The 12,715-nt window shown below is 51.6% G+C and overlaps 1 protein-coding gene across 4 annotated transcripts in view; it reads left to right on the forward strand.

Moving 5' to 3' along the window:
• Positions 1 to 5,410: 5,410 nt before the first annotated feature.
• The window catches only part of TENM4 (teneurin transmembrane protein 4), a gene marked incomplete at its 5' end in the record, with an annotated part of 390,801 nt that continues 383,496 nt past the window's right edge, over positions 5,411 to 12,715 (forward strand). For 3 of the 4 annotated variants that reach the window (XM_082628861.1, XM_082628860.1, XM_082628862.1), the window contains 2 exons: positions 5,426 to 5,648; positions 8,144 to 8,413. In XM_082628861.1, coding sequence (XP_082484987.1) covers positions 5,426 to 5,648; positions 8,144 to 8,413 — 493 coding nt within the window. Of the gene's footprint in view, positions 5,649 to 8,143; positions 8,414 to 12,715 lie in introns of all 4 variants that reach the window. The other variant, XM_082628863.1, reaches the window with a different exon arrangement.

Raw genomic sequence — 12,715 nt, forward strand, 5'->3', positions numbered from 1 at the left:
GGCACAGACTAGGTGCCTCTCTCCCTGGCATTCCCCTTCATATCACACTGGAGTTGTGAACAAAGGACTTGCAAGAGCGAACTTTGAAGGACTAAGGAAAGTAAAAATTTATGATGACTTTATGCACACATACACACAGATACTGCCTAGGACTTATATTTTGCAGAACACATTTTAGCTCAAATATTTATGAGCCCTTTTTGACACACTAAGAACTGAAAATATCACCATGTGCTTATGTTAAGGAAAACTTATAAAACTTCAGTCCAGTAGGAATTCAGTCGATTTCGTGGCTTGTCTCTGGTCATTTCCGAGGTTGCGAGGAAGTCCAGGGTTGTAACAGCCCCCGTTTCCCTGAGGCTTTGGCAGGGGCAAAGGGTCCTCGGCAGGTCTGTAGGTCTGATGACGTCTCCCTGTGAATGCTCCAGGCCCCTGCCTCTCATAAATATTGCTGGAGCCCATGTAAAGGGCCCAAGTTGGCATTTTGAGTTTCTCCCAAACACCAAAAGCTTTGTTTCCCCATCTCCTCTTCTCTCCCCGAGTCCCACATCCTCCTTGTCTTTCTTCCAGGCCAGCTCCCGGCACCAGAAAACCAGCTAGAGGACATGATCCCCTGGGATCGCCAGATCCAGGCTTTCTGCCACCTGCACTTTTACATTTTACTGTCCACTTGTGTTATCATCATTCATGGAAGTGCCTTTTTATTGTTTCTACCAGGCTGCTCACTCCTCACCTCTCAAGCTTGATCTTAGACCTCTTTCCCTCACTGAAGTTTGGATTCTGTCTGTTCCCAGACTCCCTCACCCCTCCCACTTTCATGCAGGTTGTGACCTAGAATGGTCTTTTTCAAACTGTAGGTTGGTAATCCATCCATAATTCTCTTTTAGTCAAATAGAATAAGATAGAAAATATCAGATTCCACCCTTGAGGAAAGGTTAGGCATGGTTTTTGAAATTTTTGTTTTAGTTAGAACTTTGTAGATTTATGTGTGTGAAATAAATGTTTACTGTAGGTGAGAGAAAACGGGGAAGTCACAGATCTAGACTTCTTTTCTCTCCTTACCTCAAAACCATCTGGCCTGTCTCACTTTTCCTTGACTTTCTTTGGTCATGGTTTAGATGTCACTTTCTCTGAGCAGTGGTCCCTTAATCATCTCTCCACCTTTGGCCCACCTGACCTAGGTTAGGGGCCACTCTGGTATCCTTCCCCTGCCTCTCTCCCTGTCTGACTTGCCCACTGTCTAGAAGCTCCAAGGAGTAAGAAGCTCATTTGTCTTGTCCACCGAAGCCTCACACAAGGCTTGGAAAGCAGGGTAGGAAGTCAGTGTTGGGGGGAGGCAGGGAAGGGGGAACAGGGGGAGAGGAGGGGAGGGCACAAGGGAACCTCATGTCTTGCCTTTATGCAGCTTCCACCACAGTTAGGAGAGAAGAGTCCTTAGCAATTATTTACCGAATGAATTAACCTCTGGTACTAGGTGTGTGTAATAACTTTCTTCAGGTTTAAACATTTTCTTCTGATTCAAATCTAGACCCTGATATTTGGAAGCCATGTGATTTAGAGCAAATCACTTAATCTCTTTGAGCTTGTTATCTCATTTATAAAATAAGAGTAAATAAGAGAAAATATAAAGTAAGAGGATAATATCTAACCTGCCTAGTTGTTGTAGGGATTAGAAACAACATGTACAAAGTTCCCAGCATGAGTAGGTATAAATTAACAGTCATTTTGGGACTTCCCTTGTGGCGCAGTGGTTAAGAATCTGCCTGCCAATGCAGAGGACACGGGTTCGATCCCTGGTCCGGGAGGATCCCACATGCCACAGAGCAACTAAGCCCGTGCACCACAACTAGTGAGCCTGCGCTCTAGAGCCTGTGAGCCGCAACTACTGAAGCCCATGTGCCTAGAGCCCGTGCTCTGCAACAAGAGAAGCCACTGCAGTGAGAAGCCTACGTAGTGCAATGAAGACCCAATGCAGCCAAAAACAAATAAATAAATAAAATTAAAAACAAAAAAGTCATTGTATTGTCACTGCCTCTCTTCCTATCACCACCATGTGTCTCCAGGCTTCCCCACATTAACAGACCTGTTCAGACCTTCCAGATCCATCTGAACCAGCTCCATGTAAAAGAAAAAGAAAAGTGGATTTTAGAATCACTGGCTCACTGGCTGTGTGAACTTATCAACCAACTGGCTCATTGAGTCAGCTCTCTAAAATGAGAAGTAATTAGGGCACTTCCCTGGCAGTCCAGTGGTTAAGACTCCATGCTTCCATTGCGAGGGGTGAGGGTTCAATCCCTGGTCAGGGAACTAAGAGCCCACATGCTGTGAGGCATGGCCAAAAACAAAAAGTAACTAGAGTTCTCGTGGGTCTGTGTGGGAAGCACCCGATGCAGACATGATTCTTCCCTTTTCTTGGCCAGAGCCCACTCTCCTTCCCTGTAGATAGACCAGAAATGACCCCCATGTCACCATAAGGAGAAAGTTATACAACTACGATTCATGCTTTATCAAAGCACTCATCATGGATGGCCCCTATGGCTGACACCCCAGAGAGATGGTAGCTGCCCCCGCAAGGCTTGTGTCCTGCTCATCTCTGGGCCCCAGTCCCAGCGTGAGACTGGTCTGTAATGGGTTGTGGAAATGAACTCCTCTGCAAAGGCATATTTGTGTGCTCGGGGCTTACCTGGCGAAGCGTTTCAGCAGGCAATAGGGGTGTGTGTCCGTGAGAGTCGAGTTGGGGTGGCGGGTTGTTCTGTGGGCAGTGAGAGGAAGCAGAGGAACGGGCAGGTGGGGAACCCGGAGGTCAGCAGGGTAAGCAGGGACTGACTTGTGTAGGCATGGACGTGTGCGGGTGCTTCTGGCACCCTTCCCGGCACTGCTCCCCCCCTCCAGGGTCTCAGCATCGCTATGCTGCAGACCTTTGCTCCAAGAGGAGCTTTTCTCCACTGTCACTTCTTTCATCCCGACCTCCTTTTTCTCTCAATTAAATGCCAATTTGAGGGACTTCCCCGGCGATCCAGTGGTTAAGACTTCACCTTCCAATGCAGGAGGTGCAGGTTCGATACCTGGTCAGGGAGCTAAGATGCCTCATGGCCAAAAAAACAAAACATAAAATAGAAGCAATATTGTAACAAATTCAATAAAGACTTTAAAAATGGTCCACATCAAAAAAAAAACTAAAAAAATGCCAATTTGAGTGTGAACCATGACTGATCTCCCATCGGTTGAAAAAAAGTAAATATTTACTGAATTACTATATTAAGACTGAAAAGGAAATGAGAGCAAGGCAAATGTTTTCCTTGCCTCTGCTTTGTAATAGGGAAGCCATGAGTTTGGGGACTGTGTTCTTAATTTGCAATTACTGAGCCTCTGCCTTGAAGCCAATGTCTTCAGTCAACAGGTACACACTGGTAAGAGACATAGTCATCCACCAATTTAACAGCCTAAAATGTGTCTCAGACTTATTAACATATGTTTGAGGGAACGTTCCTTCTCCAGTTATAACTGACATCTAGCTGGAGCCTTCCAAAGTATGCCTTTTAAAAATAAAAGGTGTTTTTTTTCTGATGATAATAATGGCGAACGTGTATTGAGCACCCATTGTGTATCAGGGATCATATGTACCAGGGACATGTATTAACTCATTTCATCCTCAGAACCACCCTCTTGGGAGGGAAGAGAGCATCCTCAGGCCACAGGGATACCGATACCTTCAATGTCCACGATCAAAGGCAGAACTCGGAAATCGCTAGCCCTCAGAACAAAACTGACCCATCAGTGTGTTTAACTTGGCCTACATGTAATAATGGATTACATTTAAAAGTCATACATTTTACATCCAGGTCAAAATTTCCAGCTTGTCATAAAAATTCACAAGACCCCCTACACTCCTATGTCACAGCATTGGTAGGCACTGAACACCCACTGCCCCGTTGGACAGGCCCGCCCTCTTTGTTGGTCAGAGGCCCCACCCTGGGCACTGAGACTCCTTGATGACAGCTCTTGCTCTGTTGTTTCTCTAATAGGACAGTGACGCAGTAGAAGGTTTTGTATACCCGTGTTGCTCTGGAACGTGGAACAATGAAAGCACTGAGAAACTTGTGTGTTTCAAGAAAGAGCGCTCATCATCCTCTGTGCAGGATATCCTGCTTTCCTCCTGTGCTGACCTCCTGGCTCTTTTAGGGGGCTACGTTTGCTACCCCAGAGCCAAAGGAAGACATTTGGAAAGAGAAACATTGTGTCATAACAGCTTTAAAAAATGTGTTGGCCTAGGGCAAAAGGGTCAAGATGGGGAAAAGAGGAGAAAGGGAGATTAGGAGCTTCCTACCGGCCACACAGCCTGGCAAACCCGACATATGCAGCAGGTGCTGCGGCTTCCCCAGGTGCCGATGGTGCCGCCAATGAGATGGATGAGTCTGGAGGTGACGGAGTTCTCTGATCAGCATGGTAGTCCAGGCCCAGCCTAGCTGGAAGGACACTTCTGTGTGGTGGGAGGGAGGGGCTCAGGGAGCATAATAAAATAGGAAAAACTCGGACTTTAGAGCCAAACGGACCTGGTTTCAGATCCTGACTTTGATACTTACCACCTGAGTCACCTTGAGGGAGGTTTGGAACCTCAGTTTTCTCATCTGTCAGATGGAGACTGGTTGGCTGTTTAATTAAATATGCATTGGAGGCACCAGGCTTCACTTTAGGTGCAACAGATCAGGAGTGAGCAGAACAGGTAAGGTCCCTGCTCTCATGGTGCTTACATATGAGTGCAAGAAAACAGACAATAAGCAGGTGATTATTTAATTATCTGGTGGTGATAACTGTGGATTGGTTGTTTATACCTTGGCTCATTTCCAGAAAAGGTTGGAGATAGTAATAATATCTCAGGACATGTGACAATTGAGATAATATATGCAAAGCGCTTACCCCAGTGCCTGAATATAGTCGTTCATTTCACAAATTCTTAAAGAGCCCCTGTTCTGTGTGAGGCCCTGTGCCAGCCGGAGGCCTGATGGGAACACACACATGATTCACATCTATAGCGGATCGGGGAAAACTAGTGCCCTCTGGCCTTTGTTGTCAGCTTCCTTGACAGGCATCACTGAAGGAGAGGCTGAGGGCATCTCCACAGGGGAGATAGGTCGGTAGTGTAGCAGGAAGAGAAAGGATTCATCATTACAAGCCTTGGGTGCAAGTCCCCCTGTGCTACTTATGGCTGCGTGGCCGTGGAGCGACGCCCTCACCTCCAGAGCCTGAGGCCCCTTGTCCACAGCGCTGCCGGGTGGATCGAGGTCCGGGATGGACCCGGGGATTGCCTTTGCCCCCTGGGACCGGAACTGACGCCCTTTCTTTGGTTTCTCGGGCTCCAGATCACTCGGCCCTGAGTGCGGCGAGAACGCTGTTCGTGGATGTGGAGGAGCGCCGGCCGGAGGCCATGGACGTGAAGGAGAGGAAGCCGTACCGCTCGCTGACCCGGCGCCGCGACGCCGAGCGCCGCTACACCAGCTCGTCCGCCGACAGCGAGGAGGGCAAGGCCCCGCAGAAATCCTACAGCTCCAGCGAGACCCTCAAGGCCTACGACCAGGACGCCCGCCTCGCCTACAGCAGCCGCGTCAAGGACATGGTGCCGCAAGAGGCCGAGGAGTTCTGCCGGGCAGGTGAGGGCGGCCGGGGCGGGGCTTGAGGCGCGCCTGCGCACTGGTGTACCTCCCTCCCCCCCCGGGCGTGGGCGCGCTTGAGCAGCGACTGGAGCCCAGCGAGGTGGAGGGCGCCCGTGCGCACCAACACTCCGCTGGTTTAGCACCTAGATCTGGTCCGAGCCTGCCCTGTAGTTCGTTCTTAGTTCATTTTCATGCTCACCCCCCTCGTGGGCGTAATGAGGTGGTTAGGAGCTGAGTTCTGACCGCCACCGGCTCGCCTCTAAGCCTCCCCTGTTAGGTGGCCATGAGTACTCGCTACTGCACTGAATTGTCCTGAGGAGTAATGAGATGACGCGTTGCGAGGTAAGTGCGATGATGCCATGCCTCTCCCACTAGGTCTGGATCCACAGGAAAGCTGGCCTGTTAACAAGGCTGGCTCTCCTGCTTTAAAGACGAGGGGTCTTCAGCTCTTTCCCATTTGTGGTCAACAGCTCAAACTCTGATATCAGACAGACCTGATCTGAATTCTGGCTCTGCCATTTTTACTGCCCTCAGTGTCTTCACCTGGGCAATGGGATCACAGCCATGCCTCCTAATTGAAAGGTGGTGGGGAGGATTGATGAGGACTGGAAATAGAGCACTTGACACAGAGCAGGTGCTTCAGAAATGCTGCCTGCTACTGATTGTCATCTCTGGGTCTCAGTGAGGGGAGGGGACAAATGGTGAGCCCTGCCAGGCCAAGGTTGGCCTGGATGCCAACCTAGCACGTGAGGCTCCAAAGGGAGCCCCTCTTATCTTCATAAATAACAAATGAGAAGCATTCTCAGCTCATAGGCAGGCATGGGCACTGCAGCTTACAAAGTTCTCTCTCTCCCATTACCTCCCTGGAGCCTCAAAAATCCTGTGAGGGTAGCCGAGTTCTCTCCTCGCACCTTCCCTCTCCCTTTATCCATCCTCCAGAGTGCTACCAGAGAGTGTCTGTCTGATTATTTAACTACCTTTCGCTGAGCACTTACTCTGTGCCAGGCTGGACACGGAGCTGACTAGGACCCCGGGAAGCACAGGGGTTCCTGGTTAAGAGCGATGCATACGACTGGGAGAGGAGCCCATCGCTCGGGGCTCCCCTCCTGCCTCACTGGCAGTTCCTTCTTCCTTCCTTTGCAGGCTTGTCCTCTTCAGTCCTGACCCTGGTTGCGGGATCCTTCAAAGCATGGGCATCTTCCTCTTCTCTCTACTTACTCCGCTCACTCTCATCCACAAACCTCTCCTCTGAGCTCCCACCCTGATACCCCACCCTCTGCCTCTGTGCTCCCAGGACACTCTCCGTGGATCCCCCCCTCTTTGGGCTTTAGCCCTTCATCATGGCCTGGGCTGTGCGTCCCCCACTTGACTGTGAGCTCTGTGAGGTCAGGCACCACGCCCTGCTCGTTGCTGTACATTAGTACCCGACGGCAGCTTGGATTGGGTTAAATGTGGTGCTGCCTGGTTGTAAGTCCATTTCCTAGATCGGTGGTTTAACTGGAATATGATCCTTAGCGCCTTCGTCTACCGGTCTTCCTCATCCCCCCAAACACTCATGGGAATGTTAAAAATATGGAAGAAGCTGTCCCTGAGTAAACACTGAGTACTGTGGAGGCTGTGTTTCCCATGGAAGTCAGTATCCCCTTTGTCCCTCAAACACTGATCCCTGAGTGAACTCCCCTCACCTGTGTCTTCCCGGCCTCTGTCGTGGGCACAGCCGGGCTTTCCCAGGGCCTCGAGAGACCTGTCAGCAGCCCAGCCTCGGCTGTGTGCTTGGCTCCCTGGGTTACCCCAGAGGCTGCTGGTTCCTGTCACAGCCCACCTGGTGTGAGGAAACAGAAGGCAGAGCTGACCTCCTTGTGCAAGGCCCACTTTTCTCAGCCAGTTACCATCTTCTTCACTTTCCTGCTCCAAGCTTTCCTGACCTGGCTGGAAAGGAACGTCTGGTCCCAGGGAACCACTGGCATTTCATGGACCAGGCTTCTGCCCTGCTCAGGAGCCCCCCTTGCTGGCAGGCCCTCCCTGGGCTGGAAGAGGAGAGCTGAAGCTCTCCGTCCAATCTAGCAGACATGTACTGAGCCCCTACTGGGTACGGGGTTGCCTTCTAGGCCCGGGGATTTAGGAATGAACGGGACACAGTCCCTGCCCCCGTGGAGCCATCTCAAGCAGAGGACCCAGGCTCTTACGCAGTTCTGCTCTGCAGGATGACCAGGGCCGAGGACTCTCAGAGGCAGCTCGGAGGAAGGAGCAGTGACTCCCACACAGGGTGCAGGATGAGGGGAGGCTTCTCAGACGAGGAGCCATTTGTATTGGGCCCTCCATAAAGGGGTGGAGGGTTCGGGCTGGTGGAGAGGGTGCAGAGAAAGGCCCGGGCATCAGACATCACAGTGAGCTCAAAGGACAAGAGTGAGTCCTAGGGTAGGGGCCGGGCTTCTGGTGGGGAGATGACCCCCGGTCACGCCCTCATCCCGCTCCCCTGCCTTCCCTCCTAGGCACCAACTTCACCCTGCGTGAGCTGGGCCTGGGGGAGGTGACGCCCCCGCACGGGACCCTGTACCGGACAGACATCGGCCTCCCCCACTGTGGCTACTCCATGGGGGCCGGCTCCGAGGCCGACCTGGAGGCCGACACTGTGCTGTCCCCCGAGCACCCCGTGCAGCTGTGGGGCCGCAGCACACGGTCGGGGCGCAGCTCCTGCCTGTCCAGCCGGGCCAACTCCAACCTCACGCTCACCGACACGGAGCACGAGAACGCGGAGACCGGTGAGTGGCCCGCCTGGCCTGTGCCGGGCGCCTGGGTTATGGGGCCGGGGTTTTAGTCACAGTATTGATCTGCTCCATCCCTTGGGGCTCCGGTGAAGTCGGTGGAAAATTGCTTTGCTCTCCGTCGTCAAAAGGCAGAGCCTCTCGCAGGGTCGCGTGAAACCCCCGCCCGCCCGCCCGTGGGTGACAGGCCGGAGACGGGTTGCCGCACTTTCATTCCAGATGAGAGGGGTGCCGAATAGGGCAGGGTTACTGCTTACAAGGTGCCTGTGCGGGTGGGAGCAGACGGGCCGGAGGAGAGTGGAAGCCCATCCCCTGCAGCTCATCCTCTCTGGCGGTCACCATGCCTGGTCCTGTGGAACTCTGCTCACGCAGCCTCCAGCCTCCAGGGGCCCAACCACCCTGAGCGCCCGTCACGCGTGCTGCCCCACCCCAGTGTCTTACGCTGATCAGAGGATAGCTTTCCCACGAAAACTGTCACGCTGGAGTAACTTAAAACTCGTGTTTTTACCCCAGCTTTCCCATGATCTCATCTGCAGATTGGAGGAAGTGCTATCTCTGGACTCTATTCCACTCTCATCTCTGTAGCTCTCTTCCAAGTCTGGAGAGATGCTGTGGGAGAAAAAGAGGACAAGTTATTCACACATCTCCTTTTTTGGGGGGAAGGAAAGGGAGCCGCGTTTCAGGGTATTCCTCTTCACTCTCGGACCTTGCTGGCAGATCTCTGAGGGGCCCTGAGATAGATGCAGCCCTGCAGTGGGCCACCCACTGAGGGAGTTTCCCTTTCTGTGGCATCTTGTGCCCATAGTCTCTGGGCAGCTTGTGGATGAGGCCTACGTGGAGGAAGGAGGGTCCTGCTGGAGTCCGGCAGCAAAGACTTAGGGTGGCAGAGACCAGGACGGCCCCTCTGCCCGGGGGAGGGCTTTGTTTCCCAGAGGTGCAGTGAGGGGGTCTGCTGGCCCTGCCACACCAGAGGTGGGCAGGGGGACGTGGGGATGGCGGTCTGAACGAGAACTGGAAGAACCAAGCCAGGTACCAGTGCCCCCTACTGGTTTCCAGCTGTAAATGCAGGATCCTTTGATTCCTCCCCAGGATGTGGGGGGAATTGGAGAAGTGGTTTAGGGGTGGCGGGGGCGTGTGTGGAGACACCAGGTCAGAGGTGAAGGCTTAGGTGGGTTAGTCTCTGGAAAGGATGCTCCAGTGGGTTATGCACGACACAATCCCAGATTTGGGATCAAGCAGGAGACTAGGTAAGGTCAGGGTCAGGTGGAGAAATCCATCTCCTAAAAAAGTCAGGTGCAGCAGAATTGCAACTGTTTGTTCCACCACTGATGCTAGAGAACTCGGAGTTTTTCCTAGGGACGCACCTGTTTGAGGGGTGGAGGAGCAGCAGGTCCCAAATACCAGCTTGGCAGTGTCACCCTCCCCTGACACTCCACCAGCCCTGGGAGGGGGTCAATGACCTCAGCAGCTGAAGGGGTTCCCCTCTGTGCAGTGGGGAGCCATCCACACTCCCTCATCCACCTTCCCGCCTCCTAGGCCCAAGCCCAGCCAGCAGCCCCCTTCTCTCTTCTGCACTATACGCTGAATTTGATGTGCGAGGCCTGTGCAGAGAAAATGGTGTCTAACTGGGAGGCAGGAAGCCTCAGTGCCATCACTGACCTGGGGTGTAGCATTGGATAAGTTAGATCCCTTCTCTGGACCTCAGTTTCCTCATCTGTAAAATTAGTTTTAATGAAATCAGCATTCCTTGTATTCTGAGAATGTTAATAGTTCTTAGATGGAAGAGGGGTGGAGGGGAGTGCTCTGTGGTCAAATAATGTAGGAAACACTGAGTTAAAGGAATTTAAACCAGTTTCCTTACTGCAGGACTCCTCAGAGCCTTTAATACGTTAATATGCATGCTAACGGAGATATTAGCAAGGAGGGTTATATGCAGCATCCCCCAAATTGATCTGAGAATAAAAAACCCTTTATTCTCAGAGCATGCAATGGGACCAGGGTTCCAGTGAACACTTCTGGAGCATAAGCGAGCTGAATCACCTGTAGGCCCTTCTAGATCTAGGATTGTGTGATTCGAAGTCCTTACATTAAGGTGAAGGTGCACAAGAGGAACATGATAGTAATAACAATACTAGTTAATACCTGCTACTGGTTATTAGAGCCCCGTGCCCAGTGCTAAGTGCTTAGCTGTATGATCTCATTTACTCCCTCTACAACTCCTTGAGATAGGTTTTTTTTTTTTTTTTTTTGCTTTATAACAAATTTAATCAGTTATACATATACATATGTTCCCATATCCCCTCCCTTTTGCGTCTCCCTCCCGCCCTCCCTATGAGATAGGTTTTATTACCCTCACTGTACAGGATAAGGAATCTGTAGCCCAGAGAGGTTAAGAAACCTGTGTAGGTCACATAGCTAGCGAGACGAGATTTGAACTCAGGCCTGTATGACTCTAAAACCTTTACCCTTGTGGCCCTAGTCATAGTGAATTTCCTCTGCAGCAAAGTACTTGGGTTGTTTGTTCGTTTGAAGGCTTCTTGCCATGGTGACAAATGATCATTTTTCCATAAAATCATGACGGAGTGAGGCACACACCACCCACTTTATTGTATATTCCCTGAGAGCTGAATTAAGCCTCTGTTGGGTGATAACGACATAGTCGGCGAGCCTGAAGAGCTTCAGGCTCTGATAACAGGGACAGGGAGATGGTTGCCTGCTTCCCTGGCCACACCACCCTCTCCTTCTGATCATGCATTTCGGCATTGGGCCACAGCACTCTAAGTCTCAGTGTGCTCACGGAAGATGGGCAGGCAAAGGAGGTGGGCAGGTGGATCTAACAAAGAGCTCCTCCCTGGCCGCCTCATCCCTTCCAGGCCTGGACTTCCAAACTCAGACATCCTGCACCTGTCCACTTGCTTCAGGCTGGAAAATTATATTAGTGGCTTTGCTATACTGGAGTCTAAATAATGACAGTAACTCATCCTGGCAGTGAAGGAGCCATAGGGATGGCTCCCCTTTATCCACCGAAGGAGGTTGACAGCTTTGCTGTCAACCAGAACTTACAGCTGAGGACTGGGGCTCAGAGGTGAAGGGCGTGCGGCGGCCTAGCTGAGCTGGAGCCAGGCTCTATGCAGAAGTCTCCGTTCTTTCCCGGCTTCCCCCCTCCTCTTCCTGCCCCTTCCGCTCTCACATCTTTCTCCCCTGCCCTCGTCTCTTTCTCTCGCATTCATCCCCCTGAACCCAGTTCTCTCTTTTATCTGTGATGAGAACTCTGATCTTACCATCAGAACAGGCCTTAACTCCATTGGACATATCAGCCAACACATCACATTACGGCCAGTTTCAGGAGCAGGGGGAGGCCATGCTGAGGACCTGTCATGTCAAGCTGCTGCACAAGGGTCATTGCCTTCAACCCTCATGACAGCACCGTGGCACTCCCATTTCCCAGATGGGAAAACTGAGGCTCCCAAAAGGTCAACTGACTTGCCAGAGTCGGCAAAGCTTGGATTTGAACTCAGGTCTCTCTGATGCTATAGTTTGAGCCCTCTGCCCGCCTCTTTTGGAATCAGCAGTTGAGGACACCAAAGCATGACCCCCAGCAACTTCCAGCCACAGGAACATCGACTCTGCCTCCACATCCGGCCTTGCATTAGTCAATAGTAATTGTCAACAGTATTGATAGTGGTGGAGGCTTTTGCTGAGGTCATGGTGAAGCTGCATGCAGCTGCCATCAATAATAACTTTTTATGGGGTCCATTAAAGCCAATTTCTGCCCCCGAAGTTTAATGTCAGCAGCTTTTATGTCACTGCTTAATATCCAAAATAAATACAGAATTGACGGGGTAATGTAAACACAAATCTTTCCCCTCAGGGGCATCAGGCGGAGCCAGCCCTCAGGCCTCTCCTGCTGGTGGAGCCACAGCAAGCAGGAGCTGGCATCATGCCAGGCACACACTTGGCATCCTCTAAGTGTTTTTTAGAAAACAGAGGTTGCCTGTGAGCTCCATTTCCAACCATGGGGTCAGGTGGACACAGTGTCTGTTTTGTAGATTCGTTCTGTGATTTGTTCTGTAGCTATGCTGAGCTCCTTCAGTGGACCAGGCATCGTTCTAGAATCAAGAATCTAGGTGAATAGCAGGGGAGGTGGAGCTATGACAACCTTGCAGCCCTGTCTGTGGTGGAGGTTTAGCAGGCAGTGTGGCAGGGTGCAAAGAGCTGCTTCCAGATCTGGTGAGGAGACTTGGTCTCAAATCCTGGACCATGTCCCAGTTCTGAAACCTTGAGCAAGTCACCTCACCT

The sequence above is a fragment of the Mesoplodon mirus genome (genome assembly GCF_964341445.2).
Source record: "Mesoplodon mirus genome assembly, chromosome: 7".
NCBI classification, from domain to species: domain Eukaryota; kingdom Metazoa; phylum Chordata; class Mammalia; order Artiodactyla; family Ziphiidae; genus Mesoplodon; species Mesoplodon mirus.